General features: G+C 44.2%; 1 protein-coding gene across 13 annotated transcripts in view; it reads right to left on the reverse strand.

The window, feature by feature from the left end:
* DTNB (dystrobrevin beta) overlaps positions 1-25,568 on the reverse strand; it is a 409,923-nt gene that overhangs the window by 273,658 nt on the left and 110,697 nt on the right. For all 13 annotated transcript variants that reach the window (XM_032762373.2, XM_032762370.2, XM_075063546.1 and 10 more), the window contains 2 exons: positions 22,119-22,224; positions 7,004-7,170 (listed from right to left, as the gene is read on the reverse strand). In XM_032762373.2, coding sequence (XP_032618264.1) covers positions 7,004-7,170; positions 22,119-22,224 — 273 coding nt within the window. The remainder of the gene's footprint in view (positions 1-7,003; positions 7,171-22,118; positions 22,225-25,568) is intronic.

Consider the following 25,568-nt stretch of genomic DNA (forward strand, 5'->3'; position numbering starts at 1 on the left):
GCTTGTTCCGAAATAACAGCACTCTGAAAAGTCGCCACGAGTCTTTCAAAATCAATGCCATGGAAGCTCGAATTCCACATCAGCGCAATTCCTACTCATGCACCCATTCGGCATCTTAGATCTGGACCACGGGTTTGTGCATGTCTAACTTTTCTAAATAGTCTTAACCTGTTCTTTCATCACTGAGGGCTGTTTGCCTCTCCCCATACTGTGTTGCCCAGGACAGCAGTGTGGGAGCTGCCCTTGCAGTGAAGACTTAGGCAAAAAAGCATTGAGTACTTCAGTTTTCCACACATCTGTCACCTAGGAGTTGTCTCCTTCCTGCACGATATCATTCTAAGGGTCCGCTGGATGGTCTGAATAAACAGGTAGGGCCCCTCTAGTGGGGCAACCGCCGATAGAATGTCTACTACCGGGTCCCCTACCTCCGGGACCTCCTGCACCTGGAGGTCCACATTGAGCGCTACTCTCTTTAGGAGGTCCTGATGGGCTCCAGGTTGTTGGTGAGCACATCAGAATTGCGGTCCTGAGCATAAGAGCTGTCCGCGTGGGAAGACACTGATGCATGTCTGGATGGCCATGGAGGTGCTGAAAAATCATGAGCAGAGTCTCTGACTCTACCGGACCTTGCCCAACTCGGGACCGGGGACCAGTACCGGAAGGCGTACCGGTACCTGGAACAAGATCCGGACCTGTGACCAGAGAGGTGCTGGGAGGTCGACCAAGATCTCGAGGTCGGGAGCGGCCACGGGAATCACGGTGCCTGTAGCAGTGCCAGAAGCCAGAACGTTGCCTAGATTAGCGGGTCGGTGAACGGGACACCGACCAGTGTGGCGAGTGCAACCGGTACCAAGGAGAACAGCATCGGGACTGCAAGTGGCGTTGGGAGCAGGAGTGCCGACAGGACCTGGAGCGTCTGCGGGACCATGATCATGAACGGTGCCGCTCTGCTGTGCCGACAGAGGATGGTCGTATCAAGGGAGGCTTGCCAAGAGACTGTATTACCCGCATCAGTGGTGCCGGGAGTTCAGGCAGCATCTACTCTGTCATGGCAATGAGATCCCTCGACATTGGGAATGACTCCGGCGTGGAGGGAACAGTAAGCTCAACCACAGCGCGTACCAGGGAGCTGTCAGGCACTGGACTCGACGGCCCTCGTGGGACCGGGATCGATGGTGCCGACGTCGTCAGTGCCTCGGCAGGTGTCGGTGCCGGGCGATCCGATTTAGATAGGCTCTCTGGCTGCGATGCCGTTGGCACGGAAGCAGCAGGAGCAGGGAGCTCAACCACGGCGTGCGCCGGGGAGCAGTCAGGCACTGGATTCGATGCCCCTTGTGGAACCGGGATCGATGGTGCCAACGTCGTCGGTGCCTCAGCAGGTGATCGTGCCAGGCGATCCGACTTAGACGAGCTCTCTGGCTGCAGTGCCGTTGACAAAGAAGCAGCAGGAGCAGGAAGCTCAACCACAGCGCGTGCCGGGGAGCTGTCAGGCACTGGAGTCGATGGCCCTCGTGGGACTGGGACCGACGGTGCCGACGTCATCGGTGCCTCTGCAGGTGTCGGTGCCGAGTGATCCGACTTAGACGAGCTCTCTTGCTGCGGTGCAGTTGGCACGGAAGCAGCAGGAGCAGGGAGCTCAACCACGGCATGTGCCGGGGAGCTGTCAGGCACTGGCAGGAGGAGTTGTCGGCTTTCTCGACCTCGGAGAGAGGGAGTGGTGCCGAGTCGACTTCTGTGCCAGTGACAGCCAGTGTCGAGAGGCCTTAACAGTGCCAGCAGGGTCCGGTGCCGGGGAGGTGCTTCTGCCCGCCGAGTGACCAGCGCTCGGTGCCGAAGGTGGAGGGTAAGCGAAAGTCCCGCTCCATTTTGTTCTCGGCTTAAAAGCCTTGCAAATGAGGCACTTAGCTGTGAAGTGCAATTCCCCGAGACACCTCAAACAGGAGTCGTGCGGATCTTCTGTCGGCATCGGCTTGTGGCAGGCCAATCACGGTTTAAAAACTGGTGAGCCGGGCGTGGGCTCCGGCACCGGTTGCGGGGAAGGGACTACTCCCTGAACCCCGCTAACTATGCTAGTAAAGAAAAAACGTATAAGTATATAAATATATAAATACAAGGATTATAACTGTATAACTATATACACAAGAACTACGAGTAGCTAGGGAAGTGGAGGTCAGCTAAGCCGCGCTCCACTGTTCCAACGACCGACACAGGCAGTAAGAAGAAACTGAAGGGTGGCTGGGTGGGCAGGGGTATATATCCGGCGCCATAGCGGTGCCACTCCGGGCGCCCAGCCAACCCACCAGTGTTGCTAGGGTTAAAATCTTCCAACGAACATGCACGCAGCACGCGCAACCTAACTGGAATGGATATGAGTAAGCTCGAAGAGACCCAGGGAACTGACCAACCTGATTGCTTTCTACGATGGATGATTGGACTTGGATGGGGGCAAAGTGTTGATGTTGTATACCTTGACTTAGTAAGGCTTTTGACACGTTTCCCACAGCTCTCATCAGCAAATAAGGAAGTATGGGTTGGAGGATGGACTGTGAAGTGGATAGAAACTTGGTTGAATCAACGGGCTCAGCGGGTAGGTCAATGGCACACTCTCTGTTGGCAACCAGTAACAGATGGTGTGCCCCAGGGTCTGTCTTAGGGCCTTCTATTCAATGTCTTCATTAATGATCTGAGATGGGATAGATTGCCACATTAAGTAAATTTGCAGTGACACCAAGTTGGGGAGTGGTGGCACGCTGGAGGCAGGATAGGATTCGAGAGACTTAGACCATTGGAGAAGTGGCCACAAGAAACCTCATGAAGTCAACAGGACAGTGCAAGTCCTGCACTTAGGACAGAAAACCCCATGCACTGCTACAGGCTGGGGACTGTTTGGCTAAGTAGCAGTGCTGAAGAAAGGATCTCGGGTTATGGTAGATGGAAAGTTAACATGGGTACAGTGTGCTCTGTAGCCAAAAAGGCTAATAGCATACTGGCTGTATTAGTAGGAGATTGCCAGCAGATCGGGGATGTGTTATTCCCTCTATTCGGCACTGGTGAGGCCGCATCTGGAATATTGTTGTCCAGTTTTGGGCGCCACTACAAAAGGACGTGGAACTTGGAGAGAGTCCAGCGGGGCAACAAAAATGATTAGAGATGGAGCACATGACTTATGAAGAGAGACTGAAGGAACTGGCTTATTTAGCCTGCAGAAGAGAAGACTAAGGGGATTTGATAGCAACTTCAATCTTGAAGGGGTGCTCAAGGAGGAGGGAGCTAGGGCTCTCAGTTGGTGACGGAGGACAAACAAGGGAGCTGGTTTGAAGTTGCAGTTGCGGAAGTGAGGTTGGATATTAGAAAAAACTTTCTGATTAGAGAGTGGTGAAGTATTGGATGGGTTACCTGGAGTGTAGATCTCATCTTAGAGCTTATTAAGTCCGGAGACCGCACCCTGCTGGATTTATTGGAAAGTGGTCCTGCCTTTAGCAGGGGGTTGACTAGATGACCTCATGAGTCCTTCCACCTTTGATTCTACGATTCTATGAACTAAGACAGTCAGCCTTACCTCGTTTCCTGCAAAATATAGAGCAGGTCCTCAAGGAACCATTTTTAAAGCACTTGCAGGAGAGAGATTCGAGAACAATCAACATGGATCACCAAGGCAGTCATGCCTGACCAACCTGATGCATTCTATGGAAATACTGGCTCCGTGGAGATGGGAAAGCGGTGGACATGATATAATATCCTGACTGTAGCAAAGCTTTGATAACGGTCTCCCCAGTATTCTTTGACCGCAAGTTAAAAAAACTATGGATTGGATGAATGAACTATAAGTGGATAGAAAGCTGGCTAGATTGTCAGGCTCAACAGGTAGGGATCAATGACTCAATAACTAGCTGGCAGCCAGTATCAGTGGAGTGCCCAAAGGGTCAGTTTTGTCAACATCTTCATTAATGATCTGGTGATGGGATGGATTGCACCCTCACCAGTTTCGCAGATGACACTAAGTGTGGGGAGAGGTAGATATGATGGAGGTAGGGATAGGGTCAAGAGGACCTAGACAATTGGAGGTTGGGCCAAAAGAAATCGATGAGGTTCAGAGGACAATGCAAGTTCTGCACTCAGGAAGGAAGAATCATGACGGCTACAGGCTGGGGACCGATTGGCTAAGCAGCAATTCTGCAGAAAAAGACCTGGGGATTACAGTGGACAAGAAGCTGAATGAGAGTCAACAGCATGCCCTTGTTGCCAAGAAGGCCAATGGTATATTGGGCTGCATTAGCAGGAGCACTGCCAGCAGATCAAGGGAAGTGAATATTCCCCTCTATTTGGCACTAGTGAGGCCATACCTGGAGTACTGCATCCAGTTTTGGGCTCCCCACTACAGAAAGAATGTGGACAAATTGGAGACAGTTCACCGGAGGGCAATGAAAATTATTAAGGGGCTGGGGCACATGACTTATGAGGAGAGGCTGAGGGAACTGGGCTTGTTTAGTCTGCAGAAGAGAAGATTGAGGGGGATTTGATAGCAGCCTTCAACTACCTGAATGGAAATTCCAAAGAGGATGGAGCTCGGCTGTTCTCAGTGGTGACAGATGACAGAACAAGGAGCAACGGTTTCAAGATGCAGTGGGGAGGTTTAGGTTGGATATTAGGAAAAACTTTTTCACTCGGAGGTTCGTGGAATATTAAGCATTACTGTGAAGTCCTATTGTAACTATGCAAAGTGTGGACCATTAATGGTGGCTTGGAATCTTGATGCCTCCTATTAACTAGGAAAACTGGTTGCGAATGGCTCTGTTTACTCACAAACCTTCCTGGGTAAGTGCAGGCCAGCCCTGAAAGAATGGAGAATGAGGTCTTACAGTGACATGTGATCATGTCACCTAGTACAGGAATCCATCTTAAACCTGATGCTTTTCTATTCTGAAGGAGGGGTGGGTATCCAGACAGACAAAAGATTCCCGCCTGGTGCCAAAGCTATAAATGGGGTGGGACAGGGCAAAGGGGGCTGGAACTAACAAGAACTGTATGAGGGGAAAGGATTGGTCTCACACTAAGAAGGAGTCTAGTCTGTGAAAGAAGCTTACTGGAACATCTCTGAGGGTGAGATTTATCTGTATTCCATTTCTTAAATGTATTAGACTCGCGTGCTTTGTTTTATTTTGCTTGGTAACTTACTTTGTTCTGTCTGTTATTACTTGAAACCACTTAAACACTACTTTTTATACTTAATAAAATCACTTTTGTTTATTAATTTACCCAGAGTAAGTTATTAATACCTGGGGGAATCAAACAGCTGTGCATATCTCCCTCTCAGTTTTATAGAGGAAGGAAAATTTATGAGTTTACCCTGTATAAGGTTTATACAGAGTAAAATGTATTTATTTGGGGTTTGGATCCCATTGGGAGCTGGGTGTCTGGGTGCTGGAGATAGGTGACTTGCTGAGTAGTTTTTGGTTAAAATCTGCAGCTTTGGGGGCGTGGACCAGACCTGGGTCTGTGTTGCGGCAGGCTAGCGTGTCTGGCTCAACAAGGCAGGGTTCTGAATTTCCAAGCGGGCAGTGGAAAACGGGCTTAGAGATAATTCCATTACATCAGGTGACACCCTCAAGGGGGTCTTTGTGACCGAAGCTGTCACAATTAGGAAAAACTATTTCATTAGGAGGGTGGTGAAGCACTGGAACGGGGTTATCTAGAGAGGTGGTGGAATCTCCATCCTTAGAGGCTTAATCTTCTGTGATTCTATACCTGGAACTCCCTCTTTCAACCAGTATGATTAATGTCCACCCTGTTCATTTAATCACAACTTGAAACTATTTCTTCCACTTAGCCCATGTAAGATAATCTAAATGATTGCGTTCACCATCAAAAAGGGATTATACATTCATAGATTTTTATGGCCAGAATGGCGCATTCTGATGATCTCATCTGACCTCCTGCAAACATGGACCATAGAACCTCACCAAGTAATTTCAGTCAAGCCCACTGTCTGAGCCACAACGTACCTTTTAGAATGGCATCTGGTCTTGATTTAAAGAGAAAGTGAATGGAGATTCCACCAGCTCTCTAAGTAAACTGACCAAATAGATATTTACCCTCACTGCTAAAAATATTCATTCTATTTCCAATATGAATTTGTTTAGCTTCTGCTTTCAAATACTGGATATCACTATGCCTTTTTATTCTAAATTAAAGAGCCATCTACTATCAGAAATCTCTTCTCCATGTATAGGTACGTGCAGGTTATGATCAAGACATTTTCAATCTTCTCTTGAATAAACTAAACAGATTTAGCTTTGTAAATCTCACACCACAAGGCCTGTGTGATGGGGTCTACCATGCCTTCTTTGTCCCCTGCTGGAGCTGTCTACATTGTGTGCTCAAGGAAAACCTACTCAGATCAGGCTACCAACAAGACTTAGTCCTCCAGAGCTTAGAAGGGCCAGGAGGGGACACTGAATAATCAGGAGCCAGCAGTGCAGTTAAGAATGCTTGCCTGCTACTTCTCAGGGGCAGCACTGGGTGAGACTGGGACAGAAGAGAAGCTCCTCAGTGCTAGCACAGAACCCAAGGGCCAAGTCAGGACCCTGCCCTGAAGTGCTTGTCTTGGCACTTTTCTTGTTTGTTTAAAGGCGCAGACAGCCGAATTCTGAGTTTTGTAATCTTAGTTAACTGTTTAGCGACTGATGCCAATCTTATGGCATTGGCCACCCTGCTTCAAGCAGGTCACAACTTGTGGACTAAGACAGGGGATGGCTGCAGCATCAGGCTTGGTGTTATCAGGGTTGCTACAGAATCATCCCACCTGTGACATCCTGTTTTCCAGACCTTGAATTACTAGCTATGACTTGGGATGTCTGTTGGACTATTTTTCTAAACTTTACAGTCCATGTATCTTAGATTATCAGATCCTGTGATTCTAAGCCTATTACAAAAACATCTTTAGCTTTCAAAAGAAGTTTGCATAGAGATGATCAGTGCATTATTACAAACAAAGCTGAATTACCCAAGAGGAATGCTCCTTCATCTGATGTTGGTTGCTATGAGGGCCATTTGCATGGCCACGCCAAAAACAGTTTTGACAGAGCTGGTAGTTGTGGCACTGCTGGCATCGGTACCGGAAACCCATCATGCTCTCACACCGACAATATGAACATTCCACAGGATGGAAGACTTCAGGGGGGAAAAGCAATAAGAGAATCTTAAAAAGTGTTATTTTACTATTATCTGAAAAATCACACACAATAAATCTGAGTGCCCAATAAGGATGAAGTTCCCAAACATCAATAAAATTTGCTAACAATTTCGTACTAATAAAAATGATTTACATTAAACAAGTTAAAATAATGTATTTCTATTAAATATGTCCCTATTCAGATACTGTCTGATCTTGAAATCTGAATGTAAGTTCGACAACCTAAAGTATACACAGTATACAAAAAGTCCTGCGGCATCTTACAGACTAACAGAAGTACTGAAATGTAAGCTCATGCTCCAATTTTTCTGTTAGTCTATAAGGTGCCACAGGACTCTTTGCTGCTTTTACAGATCCAGACTAACACGGCTACTCCTCTGATACTTGACAGTATACAAAGGATTTTCAAACCTTAAAAAATGGGAGCCTACCAAAGAATGTGGTGCAAGTCCCACTGCTTGGGACTTCAAAACTAAATTGGCTAAAAAAATTAATGTACTGAAAGGAACAATCCTGCAGTAGCAGGGAGATGGACTGGATGGCAGTCTTTTCCATCTCCATTATATGAGTCAATCCCAAAATGATATATGTTGCACAGTGTTAAAATACAGCCAGTACCCAAATATAAAGTTGAGTGCTGAGTTTATTTCTGAGCACCCGAAAATATGCTAGGGGTCTTGACAACAAAGACACTGTCCCTGTACCAAAGAGTTTACAATCTAAATTAGACATGACAAATAGTGAGGGTCATAAACAGACCAAAAAAGGTGGAGAGAAGGAGATGGGGAAATGACGAATAAACAAATAAAAAAGAGCATATAATTATTCTGAAAGGCACATATTCCTCTTAGTGGTTGACTTAAGTTTTTCCTTTCTGGCTTTATTCGTTTCTTTAGTTTACCTTTTCCTCCCTTTCATTCTTCATATAAGAGATGACAGAAGTGAGTTTTTAGGAGAGATGGAATGAGGTATATGTGAGGTCAAGGAGGTAACTTGAAAATGGAATAAATCTGGAAAGGGACAGCATGGTGATGGAAGTGGAAGAAGGGTACAAAGGAAACTTCAAAGCTATCAACAATATTGGCGTGGAGAGAATGGGGTAATACATAACGAAAACATGGTCACTGAGGCAGACTTGGGCCAGAAGCATAGGGTCTTGAATCCAAGGATAGGGAATTTCAAGATGATATGCTGGGCAACAAGGAAACCAGTGAAAAGATCTTCTGGAGTGAAAATGAAATCAAAACCAAAAAGTGAGGGGAAATGATTTAAGTGACAGCATTTTGAATGGACAGCAGGGAGCAAGGTAAGTATCTACAAGATTGGAGAGGAGAAGGTTACAATAGTCAATATCGGCTATTATTAGAGCACGGACAAGCAATTCAGTCATCAGAAAAAGAACATAAGAACAGCCATAGTAGGTCAGACCAAAGGTCCATCTAGCCCAGTATCCTATCTTCCAACAGTGGCCAATGCCAGGTGCCCCAAAGGGAATGAACAGGACAGGGAATCATTGAGTGATTCATCCCGTCGCTCATTCCCAGCTTCTGGCAAACAGATACTAGGGACACCATCCCTGCCATCCTGGCTAATAGCCATTGATGGACCTATCCTCCAGGAACTTATCTAGCTCTTTTTTGAATCCTATTATAGGCTTGGCCTTCACAACATCATCTGGCAAGGAGTTCCACAGGCTGACTGTGCATTGTGTGAAGAAATGCTTCCTTTTGTTTGTTTTAAATTTGTTGCCTATTCGTTTCATTTGGTGATCCCCCGTTCTTGTATTATGCCCTTATATACTTTCTCCATACCAGTCATGATTTTATAGACTTCTGTCATATCTCCCCTTAGTCATCTCTTTTCCAAACTGAAAAGTCCTAGTCGTATTAATCTCTCCTCATACAGCAGCTGTTCCATACCCCTAATAATTTTTGTTGCCCTTTTCTGAACCTTTTCCAATTCCAATAGATCTTTTTTTGAGATGGGGTGACCACATCTGCATGCAGTATTCAAGGTGTGGGCGTACCATGGATTTATATAGAGGCAATATGATATTTTCTGTCTTAGAATGGAAAGAAATAAATTGGTGGATATTTTTGCAACATTGTTATAAAAAGTGACACGATTGAGTCACAGCCTGGGTATAGGAGAAATAAGGTAGAATTGAAAATGACCTGCAGGTTAGAGGCCTCGGAGCCTAGGAAGATAGAGGCATGCTATCAACCATAATGGCAGTGGGAGAGAGTTTGTGAGGAAAGATTGTGAGCTCAGTTTTATCTATGTCAAATTTCAGATGACAGTGATCCATACAGGGTGAGATATCTGAGAGAGTGAGATATGCAAGACTGACCTGCAGGAGACTAGTCTGGATGGAGAAGTATATAAAAATTGCCATTTTAGAAGTGATAGTTAAACTTATGCAAATGGAGAAGAGAGGATACCCAGGGATAAAATGTAGAATGAGAAGAGTAGGCGGACAAGAACAATTTTTCTAGGAAGTGGAGGAGAAAGACACTAAATGACACACTAAAAAGAGAAAAGCTTGTGGTAGGAGAATGAAAAGAGGACAGTCACAGAGAATAAGAAAGGATATCAAGGAGGAGGAAATGTCCGCAGACAGGTCAAACAGGATGAGGATTAAGCACTGAGACTTAGTTAAGAAGAGAAAGGCAGAAGGTTGAAACTATAGCTCAGATGGCAGTGATACTGAGAGAGAGAAGTGCTTTGAAGAACTTGCTGCTACAGGAACAATGACTGTCATTCACATTTCTATTTTCAGATTGTCCTCCTAGACTTGACACCAACAGCCGTGGTTGTAAAAAGGACGATATATGGCAGATGTGGCCAAACTTACTGACTCTCTGAGCCGCATACAACAATCTTCAGTAGTTCAAGAGCCAGGGCATATCTGCAGGGGCTTGGGGCTTCAGCCCCGCAGTGGGGTGTTAGGATTAAGAGCTTGTGCTCTATGGGGAGGAGGGTCTCAGGGCTTCAGCTCTGAGGGAGGTCCCTGTCTGGGCTCGGGGCTTCAGCCTTGCAGAAGGTACGTGTCTGGGCTTGGAGTTTCAGCCCCACTCCTGCTGAAACTCTGAGCCCCAGCAGGTGCACCCAGTGGGGTTGAAGCCCGAGATCCACCGCCCTGCTGGGAAGAAGCCCCTAGCCCCACCACGCCACTGCAGGGCAGAAGCCCTGAACTTCCCTCCACCCCAGTCTGGTAGGCAGAGAATAGGAGAGTTTGAGGGGCTCCACAAGCCACACTTCAACTGTAAAACAGCCGCTGTTTGACCACCCACTAAAACTTCATTCTATCCTGAAAGATTTGGGCTGACCACACTGATCTAGAGACAGCCTCACTCTTCACACCTGCTTTCCACCGGAACTATGGAGTTGTCATGAATGAGATTAGTGAGCCCTAAAAACAAAGCTTTCTTTGTAGCTGGCCCAGGAATGAGGAACTCCTGGAACACATCAGAATGATCACAAAAACTCACTGCTATCAGAATGGAATGTAACACACTCTTCAAACTAGTTTCCACAGTTGACCAGGTATACACACAAGCATTCCCTCCCTACCCAGGGGAAAGAAACTGACATCTTAGGTTTTTCTTTTAAAATCCTTGGAAGGCTTATCCTTAGACTAACTCTCCTGAGAGCTGGCTAGAGAAAATCTCAGAAAGATAGGTCTGAATTTGAATTTCAGTGAAAGTTGCTGCACTTCTCCCAAGATAACGAATACGTCTTTCTAAGCTCTGCAAATGAGGCATTTTGCTCCACTCATCTTGTAGGGTTTATCCACCATCTCCCCCAATAGATGACAGCCTTTGGAGGGCAAGTGGAAAAAAACAGTTACATACCTTCTTGTAACTGCTTTTCTTTGAGATGTGTTGCATATGTCCATTATACCGTAGATGTGTGCACACCTTGTGCATTGGTGCTGGAGTCAGCAGCCCCACCCATGACCAAGGTCTTCGTGAGCCAACTAAGGATATAAAAGGCCCGACCCCAACCCTTCTTCAGTTCCTTTGCACTGGAACCCAGTGATAGACTCCGACACATCAGGGAAGGATGATGCAGTGGGGGATGTCTAGGTTGGATATTCGGAAACACTTTCACTAGAAGGCCCGGCTTGACAAAGCCTTGGCTAGGATGATTTAGTTGGTGTTGGCACTGCTTTGAGCAGGGAGTTGGACTAGATGACCTCCTGAGATCTCTTCCAACCCTAATCTTCTATGATTCCATATCATCCTATGAAAATTCATTCCATGATAGGATCCATCTATCTATGTGAAGAGTAGCAGCAGCCTGTTGGTCCTAGACTGGTGAAGTTGATACTCTTCGGACCTGCTAAGCAGGACATCATGCGGGTTTCTTGAACTGTCCATTTTCTGCTCTTCTTAGTTTCCTTAGGAACTTCTTCCTCCTTAGGAAGGGCAGCAACTACCATTTTCATCAGGAACTTTCTTCTGATTTGGTGAGAGAGGTAAAGCCTAGTTTCCCACAAAACAAGGCTATAGTGACAGGGCTGCAATATTTGATTGGAAAACTACCTGAGCAGTTCACAAGAGTAGAGAAATGACCAGTTAACAAATAATTGGAAATACATTCTTCCCCCATGACTTTTCCCTGGATTAAATATCGCTACTAAAGTAATCTTCTTTGCAAAGGAATAGGTCAGATATATTTTATTATATTTGGATTTATAAATCCAAAGAAACAAGTTAGTCAGATAATTTGCTGAAGTTCATATACAACTAATTTGTTAGGTGCCTATAATATAGGCACAGATAAAGACATGATCCCTGTTCCAAGGAGTTTACAATCTATTAAAATCTTTCTAAAAATATAAATACCTAGCTAGAGTGACAGGACAGTCAAGTGTAAAAAGGAGAAAAATAACTTTTCACACTACCAGGGTATGTTTTCCTACATTTTTTTCTCTTTTACAGAGGGAAGGAGGGAAGTAGAATGTACGAATTTCTTCCACTTGGATTTACAACGGCTTCTTCTTCAGTCAAAACTCTATTTTCTTCCATGGACTTTATTTCTACAGAAAGCTAACAAAATGGATTAGAAGGCCCACTGAATGTAATACTATTGGTATTATATTGCACATCTCAAAAACTGAAGCATGGCTCTCAAAAATGATGTCTTAGGTTTCTTTAGAATAGCGTTACTGATTAAAGAAAACTTGATCTGATGCCTTGTGAGAGAAGAGAATTTCTCTTACCTGTAAGTGGTATTTTTCCAATGGAATAAACTCAATCCACAATTTAATGAGTTTTTGTTTATCTCACATAAGGACAACCACAGGCAACCAAGGAAATGACAATTTTTTGGGTGCCAGTCCAGGTGTCCTTAAGCTTCTCTGAAGTACCCCAGCTGTATCTGCCATATTACTTAACTAGAATACTTACAAACTACAAAGAAGATGAGCATCTGATTGGAAGTAAAAGTTAGCCAACGAAGGTGCTCCACTCTGACAAGGTGCAATCAAAAAGAAACTTTTTATAGTGCTGGCAATCAACGAATGGTTCCAGAACTAGAAAAAAAAACACTAACTAGAAACTCACAAACACTATCTAAGAACGAAAAATTACAGAGTTAAAAAAATAGAAGCAAAGAATGAGACTCAATCAAACAAAAAAACACAAAAGATGGGTCATTGTGGATTGAGCTCATTTCATCTGAGAAACACCATTTACAGGTTAGAAAAATTGTCTATTCCTTGAGTGAATAAGCTCAGTCAACAATTTAATGGGATCTTTATAACAATCTTATAACCACAACAAAGGGAGAGGTATAGGATTACTTTTCAAGCATTGCAGTTAGAACTACTCTAGTGAAGAATGCTTTGGGGGAGGTATGTACATAAATGTACGTACAAACACCATGCTTATAGCTTCACAAATCTATTCTAAAGAAATATTTCTCAACCTATGAGGTAACAGCACCTCTAAGCAATTCCATACCCACAGTGAGCAGAGTTTACCCTAGGCAAAGAGAAGTTACTTACCATCAACTGTTCTTCAAAAGTCAGTCATATATGTGAACTCACAACTGTAGGATATGCTGCCCCTTGGTGATAAGCCACAGAACCCTCTTCAAAGTCAAGCCCATGGAGGAGGGGTGTGCAGACACCCTCTTGTGACATTGACTTTCAAGACTATGAGGGAGTACACATACTGTCAGGAGTAAGGCCCTGTGGCTGCGCCTGCTCAGTACTCCTGACATCCTAACGAGCCAGCTACACTGCCTGACAGACCGCCCTGCCTGACTGGCTGAGGAACCTAGCAAGCTAGTTCTTAAGCTCAACAGCAGCGCCTCACTGGCTGCTCAATGCACATGCCCACAGACTCTCTGCCTCTCTGTGCTTCTTTCTCACCAAGCCCTGCTCCTGCTCTGCTCCCCGACAGCTCCTGTCCTGCACCCAGTCTTTTTTCCATCCTGCCCCAGCCTTGTTCCTGCCTCAGAACCAGCCCTGGTCCTGCCTTCCCTAACTTTGGGTAATCCAGTTCTGAGCTTTGGCTCTGATTCCTGACTGTGACTCTGTTGCAACTCTTGGCCTTGACATTTAGACTCTGTCTCTACTTATGACCTTTAGCTCTGCTTCCTGGTACTGGCCCTGTCTTGGCCCTTGGATCTGACATTCAGACTCCAACCGCTGGGCCTGACTCTTGCTCCAACCATTAGACCTGACTGCCTATGACTCAGTCTCCTGACATATACATCCCACCACTACCCACAAACGCATCAGTTTCTTCTCCTGAACTGCAGAGTGCTGATCAAACAAAAAACTCCAAGGCAAAGGCGGACAGAAAGCATGAATACATGAAGGCAATTCTTAAATAAGTTACTAGTGAGTAACCTCTCTCTTCTTCAAAGGACTTTTTGTATTCCACTTGACTAAAACTAGTGATCAGTACTGCCCGGGTGGAAGGTGGATGAAGAGTTTATAACAACACGTGTGGTAGCACTACCCTGACAAATAGAACATTGGAGCATGATGCTAAGTCTAAAGAACAGCAACTGGAGAAAGTATGCACTAATTTTAAGTTGTTGCTCTGCTGATTTCCAGTATTAGAAATTGCCTAAGACATGCCACAGAAGCTGCAATGGCTCTATTCAAATGGGTCCTTAACCCTGTAGGCCCCAGTAACTTAGCTATGTTGTAACAGAGTTCTACACAAGCCTTAACCCACTTAGATATCTCGGTGTTGACTGGTTCTCTTTAGCAGCTTTCCCTATATGCTACAAATAGCCTATTAATCTTTTAAATGGGCTTCGTATTCTTGGCATCAAAAGTGTGGAGATGTATTTCCCATGGGTGAGAACAATGACTGGGAAACAACTAAAGGAGCGAAATATACTGGCAAAGGTGCATTAAGCTAGAATGAGGTCTATGCACCACTTAATTTTTGTGCACTACAGTGTAGGAAGGAATGGCCATTAGAGCTTGGAGCTCACTGACTCTTCTTGCCGGTGTGATTATAGCCAACAAGAATGGTGTTTTAGGAAAGTGTTCCTGAGAGATCCAAACGGAGTCCGCTTCAACTTGGTTTGCACCAAATCTAGATCCCAGAAAGGAGGTGGTTTTCTTATTCCAGGAAAAGCATTAGTAAGTCTTTTTAGGAATCTCGCTATTGTTTGATGGGAAAATACCATTTTGTTCTGCACAGGATGGCAATGGGCTGAGATAGCATCCAGGTGTATATTAACACTGTTAGTGACAGTCCTTGTGACTTAACATTAAACAGTCCAATATAGAATGAATTCCTGTTTGTGTCAGGGTAAAATTCTTGCTACTGGACCCAGGGCTGGCGCTTTCATTTAGGCGACTTAGGTAGTCGCCTAGGGCGCCAGCATTATGGGGGGGGGGTGGCATTTTGCCGGGGGGGCGGCAGGCGGCTCCGGTGGAGCTGCCACAGTTGTACCTGCGGACGGTCCGCTGGTCCCACGGCTCTGGTGGACCTGCCGCAGGCATTTCTGCGGATGGTCCGCTGGTCCTGCGGCTCCAGAGGCCCTGCCGCAGGCATGCCCGTGGCAGCTCCACTGGAGCCGCGAGACCTGCGCACGGGGCAGCGAAATGGCCTGGTGCCTAGGGCGCCAGAAACCCTGGCGCCGGTCCTGACTCGACCACATAGAGGACCTCTTCCATTTTTGGAAATAGCACTTCATAGCGGACTTCATCCTTGTCCAGAGCAAGCCTGATCAGTGACCATCACTGTAGGTTATTATCCAGGCTAAAAGGCGAGATGTCTCTGGGTTGATATGAAGAAATTGGCGGCTCCTCTGAGGCAGGAGGTCGATCTGGAGACAGTGGAAGTGGGAAAGGAGATTCTTCGGAGAACTTTAGGAGCTCTGTATTCCAGTGTTGTCTTGGCCATAATACGGCCATATGAATCATTGTTCTGTCTCTCTATCTTCCATAACACTGGGAAGGAGTGGGATTGGAGACTTCCACTGCAACCCAGAAGAAATCATCTGACAATGACTTTCCAGTCTTTGCCTAATCACTTCACATTTTCTCTGGAGATGAAGAGCTTCATTTATGACTCTTCTCCTGAATATGGAGATGGTTACTGACAGTGTCAAGAATCATTCAAGTTCATAGAATCATAAAAGTGTAGGACTGGAATGGACATCAGTAGGTATTCTAATCCAATCCTCTGCACTCAAGGCTGGACTAAGTAATAACTAGACCATTCCTGATTCTGAACTTTCTCCAATTTGTCCATATCGTTCCTGAAATGTGTCGCCCAGAACTGGACACAGTATTCCAGCTCAAGCCTAATCAGCACGGAGTAGAGTGGAAGAATTACTTCTCGTGTCTTACTTAAAATACTCCTGCTACGATGTTTGCATTTTTTGCAACAGTGTTACATTGTTGACTCATATTTAGCTTGTGATCCACTAGGATCCCCAGATCCCTTTCTGCAGTACTCCTTTCTAGGCAGTCATTTCCCATTTTGTATGTGTGCAACTTATTGTTCCTTCCTAAGTGGAGTGCTTAGCATTTGTCCTTACTGAATTTCATCCTATTTATTTCAGACCATTTTGTCTGTTTGTTCAGATCATTTTTAATTTTAATCCTATCCTTCAAAGCACTTTCAATCCCTCCCAGCATGGTATCATCTGCAAACGTTAAAAGTGTACTCTCTATGCCATTACCTAAATAACTGATGAAAGATATTGAACAGGACTGATTTCTGCGGGACCCCACTTGATATGCTCTTCCAGCTTGACTGTGACCCACTGATGATTACTCTCTGGGAACAGTTTTCCAAGTTATGCACTCACCTTATAGCAATTCCCTCTAGGCTATATTTCCCTAGTTGGTTTATGAGAAGGTCACGCAAGACAGTGGGTAAGTCTACACTACCTGCCAGATAGGTGGGTAGTGATTGATCTATAGGGGACTGATTTATTGCGTATAGTGTAGACGCGATAAATCGATCCCCAATCCGTCTCCCATTGACTGCTGAACTTCAGCAGTGCGAGAGGTGGAAGCAAAGTCGATGGGGCAGCCAGGGCCGTCGATCCAGAGCAAAGAGGACAAAAAGTAAGTAATTTTAATTCGATCTAAGATATGTCGACTTCAGCTATGCTATTCTCGTAGCTGAAGTTGCATATCTTAAATTGATTCCCCTCCCCGCCCCTAGTGTAGACCAGACCAGTGTCAAAAGGCTTACTAAAGTCAAGATATACCACATCTACCGTTTCCTCCTATCCACAAGGTTTGTTACCCTCTCAAAGAAAGCTATTAGGTTGGTTTGACATGATTTGTTCTTGACAAACCCATGCTGACTATTACTTATTATCTTATTATCTTCTAGGTGTTTGCAACTTGATTTACTCCGTAAAAGCAGCAGAGAATCCTGTGGCACCTTATAGACTAACAGAGGTTTTGGACCATGAGCTTTCGTGGGTGAATACCCACTTCGTCAGATGCATGCCTCTGATGAAGTGGGTATTCACCCACGAAAGCTCATGCTTCAAAACCTCTGTTAGTCTATAAGGTGCCACAGGATTCTTTGCTGCTTTTACAGATCCAGACTAACACGGCTACCCCTCTGATACTTGATTTACTCCATTATCATTTCAGGCACTGAAGTTCCGCTGACTAGTCTGTAATCCCTTGGATTGGCCTTATTACTTTTTGTTGGTCCTGCATTGTCCTGCTCAGAGAAATTTGCCTGCACATTCATCTCCTCCTCATGATGTAGCCCTGTGTGGTTGATCCTGTGTTTGATTCACCAATGCCAAAGAGTTTTCTTGCTTCAACTAATGTAGGGACCACACCCATTCCTGTTTTATGCAATACAGGGCCATGGTATTGTCTGTCAGGACCTGTACTACTTAGCACTAAAAAGATGGTAGAAAGGCCTTGAGAGCATAGCAAAATGCCCTGAATTTGAGATGGTTGATGGCTCTGCTGCTTCCAATTTGTCAAATTTAAACTTCTTATTCTTGCCTTTAAAGCTCAGCACAATTCCATTGTGATCTACACCTCAAATTGAAATTCTTATCCTTGTTCTTATCCTCATCTTATCATCTATGCTACCTTCTGCCCCTTTCATTTTCTCCCATCTTTGTGTTTTCTTAAATGAACTATCCAAAGCTCCATGTCTTGCAGCCATATTGGAGTGAGGTGATTATATTTTGGTCCTGAGGCAGACTCCATGCTCCCTCCAGAGCCTGTGAGTGAGCCTGCTAAATGCCATGCTGGCCTTTGCCAGGCACTGAATGATCTCATTATACAACATCACATTGCTGGTAAGTATGCTACCCAGTTAGCAGAATTTCCTGACCAAGCTGAGGGGTGTGTTGTCAATTGTGATGATGGGATCATGAGATCAATGATGCTGGTGGTATGGTGCTGGCTGGTTATGAAACTGAAGCATGCTGAGGCAGAGGCAGAACCATCCATGATAAGTTGAATGTCCTTAAGCATGTGTGCAATGAGGGCACAGTCATCAGCAAACAGGAGCTCTCTTAATAGCTGTTCAGTTACCTTGGTGCGAGCCCTGAGTTTTAGATCGAATAGACCCCCAACCAGTCTGAATTGGATGTGTATACCTCTGTTAAACTCCTGGAAAGCGAACAAGAACATGGCTTAAAAGACCACAGCATCTTTGTTCGGTGCTGCTGGTGACAGGGAAGGCTTCTAATGAGTCACCACGGACCATCACCCTGGCCATCATGTCATTGTGAAATGAGCAGATGACCACAATCATCTTCTCTGGGCAACCAAATTCATGAAGAAGTTTCCGTAGGCTCTTGTGATTCACCATGTTGAAGGCTTTGATCAGGTCAACAACCACCATGTACAGGTCCTTGTTCTGTTCATAAACCTTCTGTTGTATTTGTCAGGCTTCAAAAATCATGTCCATGATGCCACAGCCAGCACAAAAGCCATGCTGTGACTCCGGACACAATGTGTCCATTGGGTGAGACACAAACCTGTTGAAAACTCCTAGGGCATATAGTCTTGAAAAGGCTGATGTGTTTCCTGACCAGGTGGGAACCTCCACATTTGTACACTTCAGCCAGAATGCCGATAGGGTCTCGAGACTTGCCCATGGATAGCTGCATGATAGCCTTGGTAACTTTGCCTAAAGAAGGGTCCACAGACAGCTCCTCCAGGACAACACATTGTGGGAGTGAGTCAATGGCTTCATCAGACATAGTGGATTGACAGTTCAGGAGACTAGTAAAGCGCTCTGCTCAGTGATAGAGAAAATTGCTTTTGTCTGTGAACATCCAGTTACCATCTTCTGTGACGACAAGGGCTGTTCCCACTGGATTTTGGGTAATACACAGCATGGAGACCTTCGCAGAAGGCCTTCACATCATGTTTGTCAACCCCTTCCTGCAGAGCTGCAGCCTTTTGCTTCCATCAGTGATTCATTAGCCTTAATCGGGTTTGAAGTGCATGTCTGGCCTGATGGCACCTGGTCTCCTTCAGTACTGATTTCTTGTCCAAGATGTAGGACTTGAGTGTGATGTGCATTGTCTCCAGTAGCCAGTCTATCTCAGGATCATTTGCATCACACCAGTTGTGGTGTGTCCGCCTTACAAAGCCAAGAACCTTGGATGCCACATGATATGTGACATCTGTGAGCTTCTGCCAGATTGCCTCAATATCTGTGGAGTTCTCTGGGACCTCAGCTAATGCAGTCTCCAGTATCTGTTTCAACTTGGATTGTTTGCTAGGGTCTTTCATGGCAGCCGCACTGATCTTTTTCACTGGTTTGAGGCATCTTCTGGGATGCTTTGGTGAGAAGTGTAGCAACATGATGCTTCTCACAAGTCAGTAGTCTGACCAGCATTCAGCATCTCTCAAAGAGCAGGTGGTGTACACATCTTTAATGTCTTAAGACTGTACAATTACATAGTCCAGCATATGCCACTGTTTTGACCTAAGATGCATCCATGTTATCTTATATTTATTGGCCTGTGGGAAGACAGTGTTGGTAATAGTGAGATTGAACTTGGTACACTTGGAGAGAAGCAGTTGGCCATTGGAGTTTGACCTTCCAAAGCTGTGATGACCTAGCCCCTTCTTCCATGTACCTGAGTCAGTTCCCACAGGAGCACTAAAATCTCCAAGGACAATAAATTTGTCCTGGTGTGGTACCCCTCTGAAGATCCTGCTAAGATCTTCATAAAACACCTCCTTGATCTCGGTGTACGAGTCATTGTCAGTGCAGTCACTGATAATGGTGGCATACCGGTTTCTATGTGGAGCACTATACATCAGTCATTGACTCTCTTGGGGAGCGAGTCAAGCTTGCGAGCAATGTTGGACCATATGGTGAACCCTACCTCTGACTGTCTTAGATGGCAGTGATGTCTATGTTATACCTCTTCAGTGTTTTGTCAACATGGGCCGACCTACGTTCCAATCTTAGCTCATTGTCAAGAGTGCTGACATTCCATGAACCAAATTGTCAGTCTGAATCTGTGTTTTATTTTGACCACTGAGTTGAATGACCAGCCAGGAGCAGTAGCCTGACAGGTACAGAAAGGGCAGGCTGTGTTTAGGATTCATTTTCAGTTCCCTGTCCCTAGATTGGGGAGAGGAGCACTGTGCCTAAAAAAGGCCAGCTCTATCACCTAAGGGTGTATAAGAACTCCTTATCTACCCTGATCTATGGAGAATGACCATCGCCCTAACCCCACCTGTGTGAAGAGTTGTAAATAAGGGCTGCCAGCAGCATCCTCTGCCTGTCCTGTCACCACTGGACTTTGGTAAGTTTATTGGGTTAAATCAGAATGAGTTGAATGAACTGAGTGTGCACAGATCTATAATCTGTGTAAAATACCCTTGTAATACTGTTGCCCTGTTGTCACTCACTACTCCCCCATTTATTTCATCCACCTGTGACATCTTGTTTTAGAAAAAGATTATCAGTTTTTTGGGGCAAGGACTGCTTCTGTATAGTGTCTAGAACAATTGGGCCCTGAGCTGGTTGGGGCATCTAGGTGCTACATGCACCTTGAGGTGCTGATACAACAGGTGAATGACATATCTCATGGTTACTTATTTCATTAAATGTGTGTGCGCATGTATTTATTACATACACACACATATTGTGGAGAAGTCCGTGGTTTGATTAATAGAGAAAAGCATAGAGAAAGGCACAAAGTTGGGAGAGGGAGAAGCAAACAAATAGGGCATCGAGGCTGGCACTCCGGGTAAAGCAGAGTGGATGGGGCAATGAGAAATAAGAGAAGATTGAGACACAGGCAAGGGCAGAATCTGCAGGGAATGACACACAAGAAGTTTGAATTTGATATAGTGAACAAGGCATAGCCACTGGAAACATTCAGAGAAGGGAAGGATGTGGTCCATTTGACAGGCATGGAAGATAATTTTAGCTGCAGGATTTTGGACAGACTGGAGTATGACAGATATGGGTTTCAGGAAGACTTAAGTGGAAGACAATTTAGTAATCAAGGCAAAAGGCTATTGGGACGGGGACAAGCAGTCTAGCTGCTGAGACAGAAAAGGTGGTATGTTGAGGAAAAATTGGGAAGATTTGATCATACCTAGGAAGTGACAAGAAAAAGATGAGGGAGAAATTGATTACCCAAGGTTCTGGCCAAAAAAAAGGGGGGGTTGGGTTAAGTCCTTGGTGAACCACTAGGTCCAGAGACGATGACTGCCTCAGAAGTGGAAATTGTGATTTCTGAGACTGGAGGATGTTATGCCTCACAGAATGCCAGTCAAAGACCAGGTTGCACACAATGCCTCATCTGTACATCTGTTGTCCTTTTAGCCTTCTCGAGTTTTTCAAACCCTAATCACTTCTCAGAAAAATACCTTCTTGTGTAGGTGTAACTGGGAACTTGTAGCTAAGGAAAGCACTGAACATGGATGGAGAGAGCTCAGCTCTCATGTTGTTCATAGTGGGAGGTAGAAAGTGATTGATGGACTCATGAGACACTCAGCAAGGAAACCTGAACTGGCACCCAAAAATCTTCCACATCATCAACTGATAATACTTGTTAAAGTGCGATGCAAGTGAAAATCCTTTAAAAGTTGTCGAAGAGCTTGTTCATTTGCAGATTGTTTTTTCTGAAGGTTATATTTTTTATTTTAAATCCTGTGTTGTTAATGATGTTAATATTCAAATTAAAAAGAAAAGTTTAAAATAATAGGATTGTTCTAGATTATTGCTTAATTTTCTGTGTAATTATAGGTTCTTGTTTTCAGAAATGATGAACGACTACAATTCACACTGAAGTCAGTGGGATCTGGGGGTGTTTAGCTCTTCTGAGAATTAGTCCCTGAACGCTCTGGGACTAACACCATACAGTGGGAACAATCAGAAAAAGCAAATACTAAGATCCAATTTCTGGAAAAAATCATCATATATATACCTTTCCGAAGAGAAATGTCAGACATAAATATTTAACTTACCATTTTCTACGTGTGCAAGTCTGTGCATGAGAGGTAGCCACACAAGGCACTGAGGGGGTGGATCAACCATCAATGTATCTAAAAACATATTTAGCATTATCTTTTTCTGTAAAAGAAACAAAAACATGAGTCACTTTCAAAAGAGAACTTAATTCTTTGCAACTACCTCCATCCTATGGTTTCTTTAGTATTAATTTACTGAGTACCAACAGTGTGTTACATATTGTAAAGGACAGATACATTCACTCTCCCTCCCCAAGGAATTTTCAGTCTTAATTAGACAGTACATCACAAACAAGATAGTACATACTGCATACATAAATTATCAATAAATACATAATACATAGGTAAATTCAAAGGGGGGTGAGTATGTAGTCAATACTTTGCAAGTTACAGCTGAAAGGGTTTGCAAAGAAGTGCTTTAAAAGAGGGATTCAAATGACAAGAGGGAAGATTGTTTAGTGAACTATGGGAGGAAGTTCCAAACACATGGTACAACACTGAAAAAAAGACAAAAACAAGGAAAGGAGGAATCAAAAGGAGTATTTAGGCATTAGCTATATGGCAAACAAGGGAAAGAGAAGAAATGAGAACAGAAACAGGTAAAGGCAGAATTGTACTAAAATTTGAAAAAATGGGGAAGGAAACTGATTTTAAATTAAGAGATTTAGGAAAGGAAGTGAGTGAAATTAATTTTCAAGCAGAGAACAGTCTCTCCGGATCTAGACCCATGCTTTTCATGATCTCAGACAAATTGGCAAGGAAAGAAGGAAGAATGATTGATATAATATTGATAAAAATGCGTACCAATGAGATTTGTCAGGAAGAAAAGCTAAGGAAACTAGGCCTACAAGGAAAAAGTACTTAACTAGATAACTTCTTAAATAGTCTCCTTCCACTTTCAGAGGAGGAAACAAGACCTGTGCAAGGCCAGCCACACCCTCTACTTTTCGGGAAGCCAAATCCCTTGCTCTGGCACGTGATCTGTGGGATAAAAACCACTGTTCAGACAGCCTGTCTCTTCTTGCCTCCCTATACATTGGTGGTACATCAATGGGCCACTATGACAGGGATTAAAGAAGATGGTGGCAGCCCTGCTTACAGTAGTGGAGCAAAAAAGGCCAAAGCCTTGTTTTCTAGGAGGAGGAAATCTGTCCACAGTTCTCCTGGGCTGCAACCACACCATGACTGAAGCACTCTTTTTGGAGAAGCATGGATTCACCTATATCTTTTTGGACTTGGGGAAGGAAGATATATGTCTGCCATCTCTCCCTGATGAGTACAAAATCAGAGAAATAAAGGGCTTGAAGAGACATTGAGAGGCCATCTATTCCAGCCCCCTATGCTAAGGCAGGATGAAGTATGCCTACATTATCCCCGCAAGGTGTTTGTCCACCTGTTCTTATAAACTTCCAATGACAGGGATTCCACAACCTCCCTTGGAAGACTTTTCCAGTACCTAACAACCTTTATAGTTAGAAAGTTCTTCCTTAATATCTAACCTAAACCTCCCTTGCTGCAGATTAAGCCCATTACTTCTTGTAACTACCTTCACTGGATATGAAGACAATTGATCACCATCCTTTTTGCAACACCTCTTAACGTATCTGGATTTATCAGGTCCTTAACTCGGTTTTCTCTTCTCAAGACAATATCCTCAATTTTTGTAGCCTTTCCTCACAGGTCAGTATTCTAAATCTTTTATCATTTTTGTTGGTCACTTCTGGACTCGCTTCAATTTGTCCACATCTTTCTTAAAGAGTGGCACACAGAATTGGACACAGTATTCCAGCTAAGATGTCGCCAGTGCCAAGGAGAGTGGGACAGTTACCTCTCCTGTCTTACATAAGACACTCCTGTTAATGCCCCCAAGAACAAGAACATTAGTCTTTTTCACAACTGCATCACATTGTTGACTCCTATTCAATTCATGATCCATTATAACCCCCAAATCCTTTTTAACAGTGTTACTACCTCGTCAATTATTCTACATTTTGTAGTTGTGCATTTGAGTTTTCCTTCCTAAGTACAGTACTTTGGACTTTATGGAATTTCATCTTGTTGATTTCAGACCAATTCTCCAATTTGTCAAGATTGATTTGAGTTCTAATCCTATCCTTCAAAGTGCATCAATCCCGCCTCAGTTTGGTGTCATCCACAAATTTCACAAGCATACTCTCCAGTCCATTATCTAACTCATTAACGAAAATATTGAATAGTACCTGACCCGGGACAGAACCCAGCAGGATCCCACTAGATACATCCTGTCAGGTTGACAATAAACCATTGATAACTGTTCTTTGAAAATGGCCTTTCAATCAGTCTCAGGGAGCTAGAGGGTAGTCACGATTACCTGTACCAATCACCATTAATGCACGACTTTAGGAGTGCTTGATCCTGCTCCTTTCAGTTGCTATAGGATGCCCTATGCCTAATCATCTTACCCTGCAGCTGAAGAACTTCTCTTCAACAGCCAGGCTGCCTGCTGCTGCTGTGAGGGAGTCCCAAGAGAACTCATTCTCAGTCATCACAGCAGGAACAGTCAAATTCTTCTAAGGAGAGAAGGTGTGCCTGGAGACCCCGAATTTCCCCCCAAAAGTGTAGAAGTCCCTATTAGGCTATTACTGATAATGCACAATGAACCTCTTTTTTCATACAACATGAGAGGTGGAGGTACATTAATGACTTAAAGAAATTAACTTCTCAGTGAGGCTAAGAAAAATCCTTAAATATACTGAAACAGACCTTCTGGTGTATAAGGAGTGTCAAGCTGTTTGGAGTGGTTCAAGAGCGTGAATGCCAACCTCAGGCAGACTGTGACGAAGCGGGGTACAAACCCAAAATTGGTTGTGAGTTCTATATACAGATTTCACCAAGTAAGTATAAAGTGTGAACTCCTCAAGCACTGTAACAGCCTTAACATGGAATCCCAGACAGTCCTCTTGGGTACTCTGGTCTATCTTACCATTCAGGTAAGCTTGCCTTTGTGATAATATCACCCTAATATTCAAGTTATTCCAAGTCCCAAAGAACCAATCACTTATCCCAGGTTAATTGCACCTTAGATCTCACCAGACACTTGTAGCCAATTCTATTAAAAAAGATTCATTACCTAAGAAAAAGTAGTACGTTATTTGTATAATATTAAAGCATGTAAACATACAAACACAAATGAGTTAGTCTTAAGTTTCAAAGGGTAATAGAAGCGTCTATAATATAGAGCTTGCTTATGTCCTTCAGAGCTAACCCAGGACAAGCACTGGGGATCTTTTGCTTATGCTTAGTAATCCTTGACCCTGAGAGTCCAAGCATCATAAATATACAGTTTTTTCCTTGTTAGGGATTTTTATTCACTTCCCACAAAGATCAAGCTGGTTGGATGAGTCCAAATGCATGTCTCCTCTTCATGGGTGTGGGGAGAACCTTTTGTGTTTTGGAATCTTTTGTCCT

The sequence above is a fragment of the Chelonoidis abingdonii genome, chromosome 3 (assembly GCF_003597395.2).
Source record: "Chelonoidis abingdonii isolate Lonesome George chromosome 3, CheloAbing_2.0, whole genome shotgun sequence".
Lineage (NCBI taxonomy): Eukaryota > Metazoa > Chordata > Testudines > Testudinidae > Chelonoidis > Chelonoidis abingdonii.